The sequence below is a fragment of the Vespa mandarinia genome, chromosome 20, assembly GCF_050613455.1.
Source record: "Vespa mandarinia isolate Hongniang chromosome 20, ASM5061345v1, whole genome shotgun sequence".
Taxonomy (NCBI): Eukaryota; Metazoa; Arthropoda; class Insecta; order Hymenoptera; family Vespidae; genus Vespa; species Vespa mandarinia.
In genome coordinates, this window is record NC_140829.1 from 2482157 (window position 1) to 2497500 (window position 15344).

Sequence of the window (15344 nt, forward strand, 5' to 3'; positions counted from 1 at the left end):
ATACTCATTATAAATATTACTCGTATATACATACGATATATATGAAATATATATATAAACATAAATATATATACACATATATATCGTATAAAAAATGTTTACACGAACATGATGATCACCAAAGGTAAATGGTAGTTTTTGTTTTTTTCTTATTATTTCCGTGAAATAAGTCTGTATTGAACATTCATTGTATTTATATATATATATATACAACGGTTGCGTACGTTGATTATTTACCATTTGCCACCTTTTTTTTTTTTCTTTTGCTGAACTTTACGTTGTTGTTGACGCGGTCCAGATACTTCCACGGTAGTATTATGTCGAGGATTAGGGGAAGGCTTGGTATTGACAGGCATTTTTGTAATATCACTACAAAACGTAATATAATCAAATATTAGATGGACGTTCTTAATTATATTCTATCAAAAAAATTTCAACTCATAAATAATTATTTACGTACTATAGATCACTTGCACCAGTTGCCACACCTTGCGTACCCTTCATTGCTACATCTCGATTTCTTCTATCTCGCTTCTTTCTGAAATTACTACGTTCGTGCCTTGGTAACCATCTCTCAGGATCGGGAGGAACATTTGGATCGTAATTCTTCGGTAATTTTCCTTTACGTTTGCGAGTTTTACGTTTTTTTAATGTCTGGTCCACAATTGGTTTACTATACGTAGAAAATGAATATTTGATATACGGGTTATACTATTTACTTTGTAAGATGAATCAACGACAGACGATGTAATTAAAAATTACTAACCCAGGAGAAGGTTCTACTTTCTTTCGGACAACTTTTGTACCAATAACCCAATTGCTACTTTCTAATGCGTCGACATTTATCGTTTCTGCGAGATCGTGTAGCGGTGGTAACCTTTTGTACAAAAGGTGAGCTTTCGCAGGACAAAATTGTACATAGGCCACTACTAATTGTGCCAGAGTTTTCGTATCGGATGGAGACGAGTCTACTAATTCCTGCAATATATCTGCAGCAACCTGAATTTCTCCACCACGTAGATAAAAGTCAGCAGCTTGTCGCCATAAATCGCCTAAATTTGTTGTGGTTGCCTAAAAAAGAAAATCAATTCTTTTTTGTAACAATTTATATATCAAACAAGCACTTACGTAATTAATATCTAGTTTTCTACAAACTTTATACCTTATGTTTTTTATAATAATTTACTGCATTTTTCAATGCAGCTGACGCTCTATCCCTATTATTGTCTGCCATATGAAGAGTAACCAGCGCACTAACTACGCCAGGCAACGATCTATCAGATTCTGACAAATTCTCGAGTATGTTAATGGCCTCTTTTCTTTCGGTATGACTCAAAAGAAGTTGAACTGCAACTAGTTTCATCTGCAATTCCTTTTCAGCAGTTGCATACTCCAATAATAATTTAGCTGCATCTTGAGATTTACCATCCTTGCTAAGTTGAATAGCTTTTACAAACATAGCATCTGCTGCCAAAGCTGGATAATCTTTTGCAAGTTTATTACACAATTGTTGACATTGTTCTCCCTATAAGTCAGAAATTAATTCATAATATATAGAAACATAACTAAAGTATATGTCCACTAAAACTACTTGTTAATTATCTCTATTACCTGATCGGTATATAAGGCTAATAAACATTGATTGTATGCTATAGTTCTTCTTTGCCTTGAAGTCAACTTATGCTCCAAACTTTCGTGCGTGGCACTTTTCATTCTTTTCTTACTATCAAACACGTTTTGATCTTTGTTCAAACAAACGAGATTATTGCTTGCTACGGCGACTAACGCAATGTCATTTGGTTTTGATTTCAAAGCAGCTGTGTATAAAGTTTGAGCTTCTTTCTCACGTCCCAGGAGTTGCAAGCAACATCCTAGTTGTACTCTTATAATCCCAAGTTCATTTTCTATTTCTTCTTCTGTGGCTCCATCCTCTTCTAAACCTTCCTTACACATTTTTTCTGCTGCTTTCAGTTTCTTTTCTGCTTCTACCAACATACTCTTATCATTTAAATTTCCAAGCGCAATCAATTGACAAGCTGCATTATATATTAACTCATAAGTATCCTCTTGCAATGATGGAAGTTCCATAGACTGAAAAATTAAATTAAAGAACATTGAATCAATTGAATAATAGCAATGAATATTTCCATAAATAATATACATCCAAAACTCACTGAATTTTCAATTGTCAAATTCACAAGAACTGCAGCTAAATTAGTTTCTCTCTCGTCTGCATATTCATCGTCTGAATTTTTTATAATATCTCTGTAAATGGTGAAACATTCCTCGTATTTTTCAAGTCGATATAATATTTGTGCTTTCAATTCTTTTACTTTTAAAGAAGGATTTTGTATACCCTCGACTACCTTCAAAGCTTCTGCTACCTGATTTAAACGATAGAGACAATAAGCTTTCTCAAAGTCAAGATTTCTAAAAAAGAGGTATAACATTTATAAATAATTTTTTTCTATGTATGTAAAAATATTAAATATAATTATAAGTAATTGTCATACATCGCCAATTTTTGATTTTTTGTTATCAATTGCAATCCTTCATTAAATTTTGACAATTGGATATAACAGATTACTTTACAATGAAATGCAGCTTCCTCATCTTGCGTAATGCCTAGAACTAAGATAAAAAAAAAAGAGATAGAGAGAGAGAGAGAGGATAAGATTATAAAACGATTTAAATTCCTCGATAACCTTTTAATAATTTATATATATATATAAAAGAAAATATTTACTTTAAAAGAAACTCTGATAATAAATTGCTGAATAAAGTATTTTATTAATAACATGTGTCATAAATGTCCCCGAAAGAGAAAACATAGGTTATGTTTTGTTTAATTATAAAATATTGTAGTATATAAGTTTATATTTATACATTTCTAGAGACATGCGATAATTTGATATGTACGTACTTCTATTAGCAGTTTTCAATGCTCTTTCATATTCTCCATTTTGCCCTAATTTATTTAATTCCGCGTATAAAGCAGAAATATTATCCTTCGAAGTCATATTGGCTACCTAACAAATGCGACAACGTGTAACTTACAATGAATAGGATTGGATAGAATAAAGAATAAGAATATGATTTTTCGAGAATATTAAATAATTTTACATTCCTCGATAACCTTTTAATAATTTATATATATATATATATATATATATAAAAGAGATGATTACAGAGAATAGTATTTTAATTATTAAATAAACATTTATATAGTAACACATAAATTTATTTCGTTTATCATATCAAAACGTGTTGGTATTGACTTTGATTATGTAGCACATACATGCATTATGCCTACATACTCAAGAAAAATTTTTTTTTCATATACACATACGAATTTCAATTGAGAGATACACGGAGTTCAATGTTTGATTAAGATGAAATCTAAGGAAGGGGGCGTCCTTAGAAACAGGGATTTCAAAACAAAGCAAAAAACAAAATATAGAGTTTTTTTTTTTTTTTTTTTTTTTTTTTTATGGTAGAATTATAGCTTTATTTGTAAAAAAAATTCAAAAAGATACTCATATCATAATTTTATCATTTGAATTCATTTAATTATTCACTTTTATAAGCTCGACGATTGTATTAATATGATTGATCTTTCTCATTTTAAATTTAATGCAATAATGCCAATTTCTTATTATCTAAGAAACACTTCATCAGGTTACCTCCCTTTTGGCATAAAGTGTCGCCATCTGCAAAATTATAATGTCATTAACTATTGATATATCAACACTATTGATATATCGAAACGATAAAATAGAAAAATAAAATGGTATGAACATTAAATATGAAATATATATATATATATCGATAGTTTACAATTTAATTATTAATATAAATACTTACTTATGTTTTTACATTTTTGAAAGATTTCTTCAACTTTGTCTTCTGGAAGACTATCGTATAATCGACTTCTTAAAACTTCTTCGTTAATATTACCTTCCGAATTGAACTATTACGAAAAATATCAAATTTTTAACAATTTTCTTTCTTTCTTTTTTACTATTTTTTATTATTTTTTTTCTTTTTCTATTTAAGAATATACTTACAATGCCCAATTTTTTTACAAAACAAGCAGCAAAGCAGGATAATTTTTCATCGCCCTCAGAGACATTGCCATTCTTTGCATTTTCTACGATAGCTATAAAACGTTTTAATAAAAGAAAATTTTAATTTTTTATATATATATTATTTTATTTATAACGAACGTATTTTATTTGTTATTTTACATATGTATATAATGTAAAATTATTCGATTAAAAAAGTTGGATTATATATATATATATAATTTCCTGAGAGATTTAGAAAGAAAATTAAGTTATAGAGAAAATTCAATTAAGTTATACGAAAAAAAAAAACAAAAAAAAAATGTTTTATATTAGTCAGAAAATAATCGATAATTTAGACTTGGATTATTTTAATTTCGTAAAATAATAATCAAATCTTATTTGATTACCAGGATCAACGCCAGATTCTGTTATACAAGATTCCTTATATTCCTTAAGTTTAGCCTTTTGTTGATCGTCTAATCCCTACAAAATATTATAGAATAATGTAATATCAAAGATGTTCGTCAACATGTATGAAGTAAAAAGTAGATAAAGATGAAGAAAAAGAATCGTAATTTTCATAATCATTTTGAATTATCAAAAGAGAGTTGTATCTAAGAAAGTATGAAATATAAGAATGAAAAAAAAAAAAAAAAAAAAAAAAAAAAAAAAAAAAAAAAAAAAATTATCTTACCAAAGTTCCAACGATGAGAGCAAATATGAAAGCAACGATGAACTTCATATTGATGCTTTTCTCGAGACCGAGGTCGGGAAGTTTACTGAACGATCGTCGAATCTTCTCTTCTCTTTTTATACTAAAGAGCTCGATCATAAATCCTATAATCATCGAATACGCGCTGCCTTCCTGAAGCCTTTAGTGGGGATGTATCTGAAAAAGAAAGAAAGAAATAAAGAAAGAAAGAAATAAAGAAAGAAAGAAATAAAGAAAGAAAGAAAGAAAGAAAAAATATCTTCTGACGAATTATCTTTCGAATATCTTATTTTTCCAAAAAGAAAAAAAAAAAGAAGAAGAAAAAAAGAAATGAAAAAAAGAAAAAAGAAAGACTATCTTACCATATTCTCGTTTTTATTTTCATATATTGCCATCATTATTTCTATCATTCTTCATATCGAATAATGTGAATATAATTAATACTTCTTATTATATTCTTCGTAAGGTAATTACAATGACGGATTTATTCGCAAACGACGAAAACGGTTCCTTTAAAGCCAAGGTCTCCTCCTCCTTTTATTTATCGTACGAGATAACATAAATTTATATTACATTATAATAATAAATTTCATTGAATATTTCTGATGTACGATACATATATAAATATTTATTTTCTATTTATTTTATTATTATTATTATCATTATTATTATTATTATTATTATTATTACTATTATTATTATTATTATTATTATTATTATTATTCATATTTGCGACTACAATCGAATTTGATCAGTGTATATTTTTTATTCTCATTATCATTATTCATATGAACAGTTGAAAACATGAAACATATATATTATAACGTAAATGATATGTTTTAATCAACGTAGAGATAAAAAAATTTCTAACGTCTGTTGGTATTCTCTTTTAAGGTCAAATATGCCACTGATTACGAATATAATTATTTATTTATTATTGGCAGAATGAATCGTTTCTATAAATGGTTTTATAAAAAGAAATCTATGATTTCATAAGAAAAAATAGCATAAAAGAGTTTTTCATTTATCATTAATGATCATTATAAAATCAATGAGGATTATTAAAAATATAATTTTAAATATTCAATAATTCTTTAAATTGGATCCATGTCGTTCACGAATAAAGAATTTCATAATAGTATTATATTGCCGATAATAATAATATTTCGTATTTATTGAATACATTATTGGTAAAAGGCTGTTATATCATGCTTACCTTGAAAACAACAAATCAATGTTTGAATATCATTAAATTGGTTCTTCTTAATATTCTTCTTAATATTCTTGATTCTTCTTTCTATGATTTATTTGATATAATACAATGTAGTTATTATTGATTTAAAAAATGGTTAAATATTTTTTACATAATAATCTTATGGCATAATAAAAATATATTTGTTATTTATTATTCTATTTACATATATTCGTTGTAATATTTTATTATATTAATTTTCTCAAAGTTTATCTCTCGAATCATTATAAAATAAAACATTGATATAAGTGTTTTAACAATTACAATGTTGAAACAATCGAATCGTAATGTAATTTTAATTTTTAATTTAAAAAATAAAAAAAAATAAAAAAAATGTAGATCAATAACATAACTTTTAACTAAATTTTGTCTTGCTATTTTTTTTTAAATTAAACATTAACTACTGTAATGAGGAAACGTGTATTAATTATATATGGAAATGAAGAATTAATTAATTAAAGATGGCTTGTTTAGTTTGCAAATAAGTCGATAATTAAACGATTTTATTAGAGAAAAATTGTTCACTATAATCGTTTATCTGATATTTCCTTCATAAATAGATATATAAGGTGAATTGAATTATCTTATGTATTTAATTAGAACTTAATTGCTTTTACAATTTTCATTATTGACGGACTTTGAAATCAATCTTTTATAAAAAAAAAAAGGTATTTATTAAAGAAAATAATGAACTGATCATATTCTATTTGTAATCATTTTTTTTTCAATTTAAAATTTAAAAGTTTTTACAATATTATAGAATTATATAAAATAGATTTTTTTTTACTGATTTCCGAAGAAAACATTTAAATGATAAAAAAAAGTATACAATGTCAATGTCAAGAGCACATGTATATATGTTCCATCATATATATACATGATATACGTATATATATATATATATATATATACTTATTTTGCTGATGATAATACTCATTAGTAACAGTTCACTAGCGTACTCTATATTAAGAAATAGAAAGTATCTGAATAATCACAGTTATCCACAGTAGATAATATGAAATTATCTTATGAAAAAAGTAAACTTAATTTTCTCAAATAAGTTTTGTGGAAAGTTGATAAAAAAAAATGTATATTATTTTTTAAAATTTCAGAGCTTCGTTATGTCCTCGTATAATGCGATAATAAATTTTTTATATTTAACATATTTTTAAATTTATTTCATTATACGTATTTCGTCATAAAGTGAAATTTTATAAAATGCCATCAAGGGCAAAGTGCATAAACATAATGCCATTCCAAGATACTCAATACAACTGGACAGATGATTTACCTGTTTGTAAACAATCTGGTATGTATTTAAAAATTTTTTACTTTGTTACTTGTTTATATTTCAATTAACATTGTTAATTGAGTTTTTATTCAATTAAAATACATGTGTATTAATAGGATTAGTATATTCTAATTATTCATTTGACATACAATAATAAATATTATGTTTATATGTTATATGTTCAATTGAGTTATGTATAAAATAATATTAAGATATAAAATAAAATAATATTATCATTTAGGCGTAGGATTTTCTACAAATCAAATTTATCGTGAAGATGGATATCGCCAAGAGGAACATCCATTTGAAGATCGTAGCTTTCATTGTAAATATGATGATACTACTTTCCTCTATGGTGTATTCGATGGTCATGAAGGGACAAAAGCTGCTAATTTTGCTATGCAACGAATGGCAGCAGAGATTTTACTTGGACAATTAGCTGGCAAATCTACAGATGAGGAAGTAAAGGAAGTTCTTAGGTAAATATTAAAATCTAATAACTTGAAGAATATAAGTATTTTTTATTAATTCATATTATATTTCAGACAAGCATTTATATCAGTAGAACGTGGATATTTGGATTCAATAGGTGATTTATTAGCCGAACGTACTAGTTTACAATTTGATATTCCTGATGGATTGAATTCTTATGAAACTTATCAAAAATTTCCTCATTTGGTTAGTGATCTTATTAAATATAATATTCTCATATAGATTGATATATGTAATTTATTTATTAATAGGTCGACAAGTTAAATTCATTAAATTGTGAATTATCAGCTGGAACAAGTGCTGTAGTTGCACTTGTATATGGTGGAAGATTATATGTTGCAAATGTTGGAGATAGTAGAGCTTTATTGTGTAAAACAGATGATAATCAAGTATTAAGAGTTATTCAATTAAGCGTCGATCATGATTTACGTAACGAAGATGAACTTCTACGATTATCTCATCTAGGTTTAGATACAGATTCTATTAGACAAGGTGCGTTCATTATAAATACAGGAGGCACGTATGTAAAAATTATATATTTTTTTTATACATACTATAACAAATCTGTTTCAGAAAAATTATTAAGAGCTGTCAATGATATTTAAGGTTCTCACCTTGGAAATCAAGAAAATACACGTTGTCTTGGAAATTATCTTGTTAAAGGTGGATATAGAGAATTTGAAGAATTAGGATCTGCCAAAGCAGAACCTATTATAGCAGAACCAGAAATTCATGGTGGAATAGAGTTAGATGATTCCTGTAGATTTTTATTATTAATGTCTCGTGGTCTTTATAAATCATTGGAAGAAGCAACAGGGACTGATCAAGTAAATAAAGAATTGGCTCTTATGGCTGTTGAACAGGTATTTAAAATTAGAAATTTATATTATAACATCTTAGAAGATTGTTTTTATATATATTGAATATGATAAAATCATTATTAATTTTAGTTTCGCATTCAATCAACATTGACGGGTGTTGCTCAAGCTGTAGTTGATAAGATTGTAAGAATTCATCATGACGTTAATATGAGTAACTCGCAAAGTACTTTAACTACCGGAAAACGAGATGACATTACACTTCTTGTACGAAATTTTAATTTTCCTCTACCACATGCTTTAAAGAGTCCAACGGGTCAAGCGGTCAGATTTAATCCAATAGTTCAAACTGCACCGATAAGTACATTAACGGATAACGACGATTGTTCAAATACAAGTTCCGTTGTTATGGAAACAAATTTTGATATATCAACGAGTGAAACATCAACTGCATCCGATGTAACTTCGTCTAGTGGAAGGCCAACAGATAGAAATGCAAGAATAAAGTCTTACGTTAATTTTTCGGAATATTTTGAAAATGTAGAAAAAAGAAGAAAAGAGGGAACTTTGCCAGAAGGAATAAATTTTTAGTATTATAATAAATAAACTCGAATACAATTATCTTATATATATATATATATATTACTAATAATAGCTTTGTATATTGCTTGCCGTATATTTTTTTTTTTCTGTGTTCATTTTATTTTATTTTAATTTTTTTCTCTTTCCTTTTTTTCTTTATAAAATGTACCATAAATGAAATACAGGAATTTTCGTATAAGTATCGCTAACTTATTTATTTTATTATTTATTCCATTTGCACTAGTGATTGATCACATTTATATAGATTTATAATAATTAATGGTAAAAAAAATAATATTGGAAGCTGTTAATTTTGAAAAGAAATCGTTTGCATTCGTTGTAACAGCAAGTAGACATATACAGTCTGGTATAACATGATTTTGAGCATGATCTGGAAAAAAAGAAGAAAAAAGAAAACCAAAAATAATGTTATTTTACCATTTAAAATATTATTTTACTTATTTAGAAATATATTTATATAAATATTTATGGAAAAAATTTTGTCATTACTTGAATAAATATATCTGACAATTTAATTCAAAAAACATATTCTTTCACAGATATTTAGTTGGCATAGTTTTTAATCTTTCAAATGCGGCCTTTTCAAGACATTCCCTATGATCAGGATGTGCTATCTGAATCAATGCATTAGCTCTTTGACGTAACGTTTTACCAAATAATTGAGCAATACCATGTTCCGTTACAACGTAATGTACATGTGCTCTTGTAGTAACGACTCCAGCACCTATAAATTAATTTTATATTTTTCATTTATTCTAATTATTATTTACTCAGATTCCTTTAGATTAAAAATGATATTGTAATCTTTATTAAAGCTTACCAAGTTTTAATACTGCTTGTATTTTGCTTTCTCCTTTGCTTGTAATAGATGGGAATGCTATAATAGCTTTACCTTTACCATCTTGGCTTATTGCTGCACCTCTTATAAAATCAAGTTGACCACCAAAACCAGAATACATTTTACATCCCAAACTATCAGAGCATACTTGTCCAGTAATGTCCATTTCAATGCAAGAATTAATGGCAGTCATTTTTGGCTGCATAGATATAATACGTGGATCATTGACGTAATTAATCGCCAGCATTTCTGTTAAAGAAAAATTGTACATATTAAAGATGATCGTTTACTTATCTTAAAATCCAAAGTAATTAGATTTTAACTTACCAACAAAAGGATTGTTATGCAAAAAATCGTAAAATCTTTTAGTACCAATTCCTAAAGAACCAACTAAACGTCCTCTATGTTTGAGCTTATTCTTATTTGTTATTATCCCTCTTTCAACAAGATCCACTATTGTATCACCGATTATTTCGGAATGTATACCAATATCTTTATGATTGACCAAAGCGCATAATACAGAATCTGGAATGTTTCCTATACCAAGTTGTAAAGTTGCACCATCATCTACCAATCTGTGCGCTATGAATTTACCAATTTCTAATTCGATTTCGTTAGGCTGAGTACTTGCTATACAAGGTAATGGACAATCATATTTGACTGCCCAATCGATGTGACTAGAATGTATAACAGTATCGCCAAATGATCTTGGCATATGTTCATTGACTTGTGCTGTAAAAATCAAATGAATATTCTTTATAAAATTATAATCTTAAAATAATAAAAAGTAATAAATATCATTTGAACTACCAACCAATTATGACTTTGGCTGTACAAACAGCAGCGCGTGTACAATCCACGCTAACGCCAAGTGAACAAAATCCACGTGGATCTGGTGCGCTAACGTGTATCAAAGCAACATCAGGTACAATTCTTTGCTCGTAAAATAGTTTTGGTGCTTCGTGTAAAAATAATGGAATACAATCTGCTCTACCCTCATTAACGGCATCTCTAACGTTTGCGCCAATGTAAAAACTAATTGATCTAAAATGTTCTTAAAATAAATAGAATGATGTTTATTAAATTTGAACGTAAATATAATAAATGATATATCATCGTGATAATAATTTTCTTTTATTAATTATCATACTTTCAAATTCGGGATTGGCAAAGGGTGCATCACCCTCCAAAGCCATATGTATCAATCGTACACCACGTAAATTATTACATACACCATGTTCGGTCATAGCTCTTACTAATTCCAACGGAGTAGCTGCACCTCCTTGTATAAATACTAAATGTTCTGAAATAATAAAATTCATCGGGGTTTATAAATTAAAAAGCTAAAGTCTAACTCGATATAAACAAATAAAATGATTTATCATTAATAAAATTAAATATCGCCCAATGAAAAGAATATTATGGTTTACCTGAATTTATTATTTTTATAGCATCTTCTACACAAACCCATCTTGGACAACGTTTTAATGGTTGAAATGGTTCCCGTATATGTCTTAGACCACAGGCATTGAATGGTTTTTCTGGTCGTAATTTTTTAATCGTTGAATCAATATTTCGTAACATTTTTTTTTACGAATACGATAAAAAAAAAATTATAAAGTATGAATAATATATTATGTCAATATAGACTTTATAAATTTTGTTTGGCAAAATTGATCATGCCATATAATTACATATAAATTTAGGTAAATCATGCTCTAAAATTCCATCAATGACAAACGTAAATATACCGAGACTTATGCCGTTACCATCTCCACGATTGCTATTTGAAAATCGCGTATACTGGCGTTTGATTTTTCTTTAATCATCATAGTAGGCTTATGAAATTTCAATATCGATCATCTTATGATTAAATTCGATATAATAGTTGATATCTTTTTTGTTTTTTTGTTGTTTTTCGTTTTGTGTTTTCTAATATTATTATTATTAATTTCTTATAAAACGAAATCTTAAGGATTACTCCACGACGGTGAATTTGGATTTAAAAAGAGAAAAAAAAAAAAGTGTTTTATATCAATAATTTACAAAAACTTTTAAGGGCGGATTTTTTTATGATGCAATAAAAATATTATAAAATAATTATATGTGAAATAACATTAACGTGAAATTTTTTAACATTATGTATTTTTTTCGAATACGATGGACTCCTTCATTTATTACAATTAATATATTTAAAGAAACTGTATATAAAAAATGTTTACATGGAAATATTTAATGTGCTTCAAATGCTATAATTCCAGTTTAAAAAATTTCTTATTTTTAAATTTAATATTGTCTGTAGGACACATTTTGAAATAATTATTTAACATGTATAATAAAATGGCGAAACAATGTGTTACAAATATGACGTCATAATTTGTTGCGGATTAAAGCTGTACATTTCTTTTGTCGTTAATATTCTTATAATATTTATCTCTGTTCAATAAAAAAATATTGAAAAGAAGAATTAGAGACAATAAATGATGTTAAATTATTTTATATGTATATAAATGTTTATGTGTGTATATATATATATATATATATATATATATATATATATACATATATATACACACACACATATATATATATATATGTATATATTATGTATAACTTTCCATGTAAAATTCGTGCATAATTTATGGTGCCGGCATTACTTTTAAACGTTCAAACGCAGCTTTTTCTAAAGCTTCTTTATGACTTGGATGTGCTACTTTAATTAATTCATATGCTCTTTGTTGTAAACTCTTTCCGAACAAACTTGCGATTCCTTGTTCAGTTACAACATAACGAACAACTGCTCTATTAGTAACTACACCAGCACCTATTAAAAAATTATTCGATGTTAAATAATAAATGATATATAATGACATTTATTACTTTGTTATAAATACTTGCCTAATTTTAATACCGGCAAAATTTTGCTTTCACCCTTTTTAGTCATTGATTGTAAAGCTATGATTGGTTTCCCACAATTATCATCTGCCATAGCTGCTCCACTAATAAAGTCTAATTGGCCACCAAAACCTGAATACATTCTAGTTCCGATACTATCGGAAGAAATTTGACCAGTAAGATCGACTTCTATGCAAGAATTAATTGCTGTCATTTTAGGTTGTTTGGCAACTATTTTGGGATCATTAACATAATCTACCATTAACATTTCTGTAAGAGGAATATTTTTTAATTAATATAAAATCATAATGACAATGATGTATAAAAAGTAAATGATTAATAAAAAATTTGTAAACATACCTATAAAAGGATTATCATTCATAAATTCGTATAATTTTTCTGTTCCAATACAAAATGATCCTACTATACGACCTTTATGCATAGTTTTTTGGTTATTTGTTATGCATCCTTTTTTTACAAGTTCCAATACGCCATCACTGAACATTTCACTATGAATACCTAGATCCTTGTGATTAGTTAAATTCGATAGTACTGCATCAGGGATGCTACCAATACCCATTTGTAACGTGGCACCATCTAAAACTAAATTTTCAGCAATATTTTTGCCAATTTGTTCTTCTTCTTTTGATGGCTTCTTTGTGGGATGCATTGGCAATTGTACATCATGGTGTACAGCATAATCTATATGACTGATATGTATTATACCATCCCCAAATGTCCTTGGCATATTTTTATTTACTAATGCTATAAAATAATATAAAATTATTTAAATTTTCTATTGGAGTAACGTTAATAAAGATTAATTTAAAATTTTGAAAATTTACCTACGATATATTTGGAATTACTCATAGCAGAGCGCACACAGTCTATGCTAGTTCCAAGAGAACAATAACCATGACAATCAGGTGGGCTTACATGAATTAGAGCAATATTAGGTTTTATGTATCCCTGCTTAAATAACTTTGGAATTTCATGTAGATATATAGGAACGCAATCTGCATTACCCTGATTAACTGCATTCCTTACATTGCCACCAATGAATAAACTCATGGATCTAAAATGCTCTATGTACAAATGAAGTTTTCCTTAGATCATCAAAGTGCTATCTTGTTACATTAGCTTACACTTTTCTTACTGATGACGATTCACAAATATTTCAATGAGTTTTTAAATACTAAGTTGTCAAATAACTTGATATGAATTTTTGTAAAAATAACTATGAGATCCTGTCAGCTTCATACTTGCGTTCTCTGGTTTAGTAAATGGTGCGGGTCCTTCAAGATGCATATGATATAAACGTACATTTCTCACGTCACACCGCACTCCATAGTCGGTCATTGCTCTTATTAACTCAATTGGTGTAGCTGCTGCTCCTTGGATAAATACTATCTGATCTATATACAAATAAATATAATATATTTCATTTAAACGTCAAATTAATTTCATTAACAATATACAAATATGATAACAAAATATATTATATAATATCAAATTTAAAGTAACATTTATAAGTTTATTTTAAGTGAACATAATAAAACATTATCACGACATTTTTAATAACATTTGAATAAAATTACTTTGATAATCGCATATGCATGTTTTCATCCATACTGATATAGATATATAAGGTGCATATTTGTCAAGGCTTAGTATGCAAATTTACAGAACAAGAATAGATATATACAAAATTTTCTTATATTAAATTGATACGTTACTTAAATATAATATAATTTGTTGGAAAAAAATTTTATAAACCATGAATAATCGATTCTTAACGTTAACCGAAATAACCGAACGTTTAAAATTGATCATTGTTATATATAGCAATTTTACACGCACACACAGATTGAAAATATCAAAATATGTATATACTTATATACCTATATACTTAAATACAAATACTTAAGTTTCTACTACATATTTATGCATATATATATATTAATTTATTTATTTATTTAATTCGAAATACGAATAAATAAAACTCGAATATTTAATTAACATTGTCTTTGATTTATTCATGAAGAAAACTTACATAACACAATACCCGCGATCATAAAATCTAAACTATCTAATTTTTATTGCCTGTTAACGTACAAATATGTAGAATATAATTTATAAAAAAAAAAAAAAAAAAAAAAAAAAAAAAAAAAAAAAGAAATAGAAAGAAAGAAAGAAAAAGAAAATTGCACGAGCATATAATCGTTTTCAATTGAACGGATATATATGTACATGTAGATGCTATAAAACATTGAATCATCTATTAGCCTCCATTGCCATCGTGACATGATCAAAATACATACATATATATATATATATATACATATATACATATGTTTACATACGATACGTGTTATG

The 15344-nt window shown here is 26.9% G+C and overlaps 5 protein-coding genes across 7 annotated transcripts in view; 1 reads left to right on the forward strand and 4 right to left on the reverse strand.

The window, feature by feature from the left end:
- Positions 1-7: 7 nt before the first annotated feature.
- On the reverse strand, positions 8-3023 carry LOC118447366 (signal recognition particle subunit SRP72-like). The gene is made up of 8 exons (XM_035879241.2): positions 2924-3023; positions 2514-2631; positions 2175-2430; positions 1612-2091; positions 1163-1525; positions 767-1071; positions 461-673; positions 8-369 (listed from the first exon to the last, which is right to left on the reverse strand). The coding sequence occupies exons 1-8, from the start codon at positions 3018-3020 to the stop codon at positions 234-236; spliced, it is 1968 nt and encodes a 655-aa protein (XP_035735134.2). The 5' UTR covers positions 3021-3023; the 3' UTR covers positions 8-233.
- Positions 3024-3544: 521 nt separating this feature from the next.
- LOC118447397 (general odorant-binding protein 56d-like) lies at positions 3545-4920 on the reverse strand. Its single transcript, XM_035879297.2, has 5 exons — positions 4762-4920; positions 4475-4550; positions 4068-4159; positions 3865-3970; positions 3545-3710 (listed from the first exon to the last, which is right to left on the reverse strand). The coding sequence occupies exons 1-5, from the start codon at positions 4912-4914 to the stop codon at positions 3631-3633; spliced, it is 507 nt and encodes a 168-aa protein (XP_035735190.2). The 5' UTR covers positions 4915-4920; the 3' UTR covers positions 3545-3630.
- Positions 4921-7087: 2167 nt separating this feature from the next.
- Positions 7088-9349, forward strand: LOC118447379 (TGF-beta-activated kinase 1 and MAP3K7-binding protein 1). 3 transcript variants are annotated; one of them, XM_035879269.2, is made up of 6 exons: positions 7088-7340; positions 7564-7801; positions 7868-8000; positions 8066-8330; positions 8421-8677; positions 8765-9349. In XM_035879269.2, the coding sequence occupies exons 1-6, from the start codon at positions 7250-7252 to the stop codon at positions 9221-9223; spliced, it is 1443 nt and encodes a 480-aa protein (XP_035735162.1). In that variant the 5' UTR covers positions 7088-7249; the 3' UTR covers positions 9224-9349. The 3 variants fall into 3 exon arrangements, with proteins under 3 accessions (XP_035735162.1, XP_035735164.1, XP_035735163.1); XM_035879271.2 differs by having other exon boundaries at positions 8066-8306; positions 8478-8677; XM_035879270.2 differs by having other exon boundaries at positions 7089-7340; positions 8066-8306.
- Positions 9350-9464: 115 nt separating this feature from the next.
- Positions 9465-12544, reverse strand: LOC118447380 (succinyl-CoA:acetate/propanoyl-CoA:succinate CoA transferase). Its single transcript, XM_035879272.2, has 7 exons — positions 11504-12544; positions 11224-11376; positions 10888-11127; positions 10401-10805; positions 10056-10322; positions 9725-9959; positions 9465-9605 (listed from the first exon to the last, which is right to left on the reverse strand). The coding sequence occupies exons 1-6, from the start codon at positions 11655-11657 to the stop codon at positions 9769-9771; spliced, it is 1410 nt and encodes a 469-aa protein (XP_035735165.1). The 5' UTR covers positions 11658-12544; the 3' UTR covers positions 9465-9605; positions 9725-9768.
- Positions 12545-12655: 111 nt separating this feature from the next.
- The window catches only part of LOC118447378 (succinyl-CoA:acetate/propanoyl-CoA:succinate CoA transferase), a 5074-nt gene continuing 2385 nt past the window's right edge, over positions 12656-15344 (reverse strand). The window contains exons 2-6 of the mRNA XM_035879268.2: positions 14231-14383; positions 13814-14053; positions 13329-13733; positions 12972-13238; positions 12656-12897 (exon numbers count right to left, since the gene is read on the reverse strand). Of these exons, the coding sequence (XP_035735161.1) occupies positions 12713-12897; positions 12972-13238; positions 13329-13733; positions 13814-14053; positions 14231-14383 (1250 nt within the window). The 3' untranslated portion in view covers positions 12656-12712. The remainder of the gene's footprint in view (positions 12898-12971; positions 13239-13328; positions 13734-13813; positions 14054-14230; positions 14384-15344) is intronic.

Bases quoted from the DNA above. Each gene is read 5' to 3' on its own strand.
- LOC118447366 (XM_035879241.2), bottom strand. From the start codon at position 3,020: ATGACTTCGAAGGATAATATTTCTGCTTTATACGCGGAATTAAATAAA. The intron at 1,526-1,611 runs GTAATAGAGATA...TCTGACTTATAG, and splicing joins TAGCCTTATATACCGATCAG to GGAGAACAATGTCAACAATT. The intron at 370-460 runs GTACGTAAATAA...TACGTTTTGTAG, and splicing joins ACTGGTGCAAGTGATCTATA to TGATATTACAAAAATGCCTG.
- LOC118447397 (XM_035879297.2), bottom strand. From the start codon at position 4,914: ATGATTATAGGATTTATGATCGAGCTCTTTAGTATAAAAAGAGAAGAG. The intron at 3,971-4,067 runs GTAAGTATATTC...TTTTCGTAATAG, and splicing joins TTGTAAAAAAATTGGGCATT to TTCAATTCGGAAGGTAATAT. The intron at 3,711-3,864 runs GTAAGTATTTAT...ATAATTTTGCAG, and splicing joins TCAAAAATGTAAAAACATAA to ATGGCGACACTTTATGCCAA.
- LOC118447379 (XM_035879269.2), top strand. From the start codon at position 7,250: ATGCCATCAAGGGCAAAGTGCATAAACATAATGCCATTCCAAGATACT. The intron at 8,001-8,065 runs GTTAGTGATCTT...ATTTATTAATAG, and splicing joins ATCAAAAATTTCCTCATTTG to GTCGACAAGTTAAATTCATT. The intron at 8,331-8,420 runs GCACGTATGTAA...ATGATATTTAAG, and splicing joins GTTCATTATAAATACAGGAG to GTTCTCACCTTGGAAATCAA.
- LOC118447380 (XM_035879272.2), bottom strand. From the start codon at position 11,657: ATGTTACGAAATATTGATTCAACGATTAAAAAATTACGACCAGAAAAA. The intron at 11,377-11,503 runs GTAAACCATAAT...TTATTATTTCAG, and splicing joins TATAAAAATAATAAATTCAG to AACATTTAGTATTTATACAA. The intron at 9,960-10,055 runs GTAAGCTTTAAT...ATTAATTTATAG, and splicing joins ACAAGCAGTATTAAAACTTG to GTGCTGGAGTCGTTACTACA.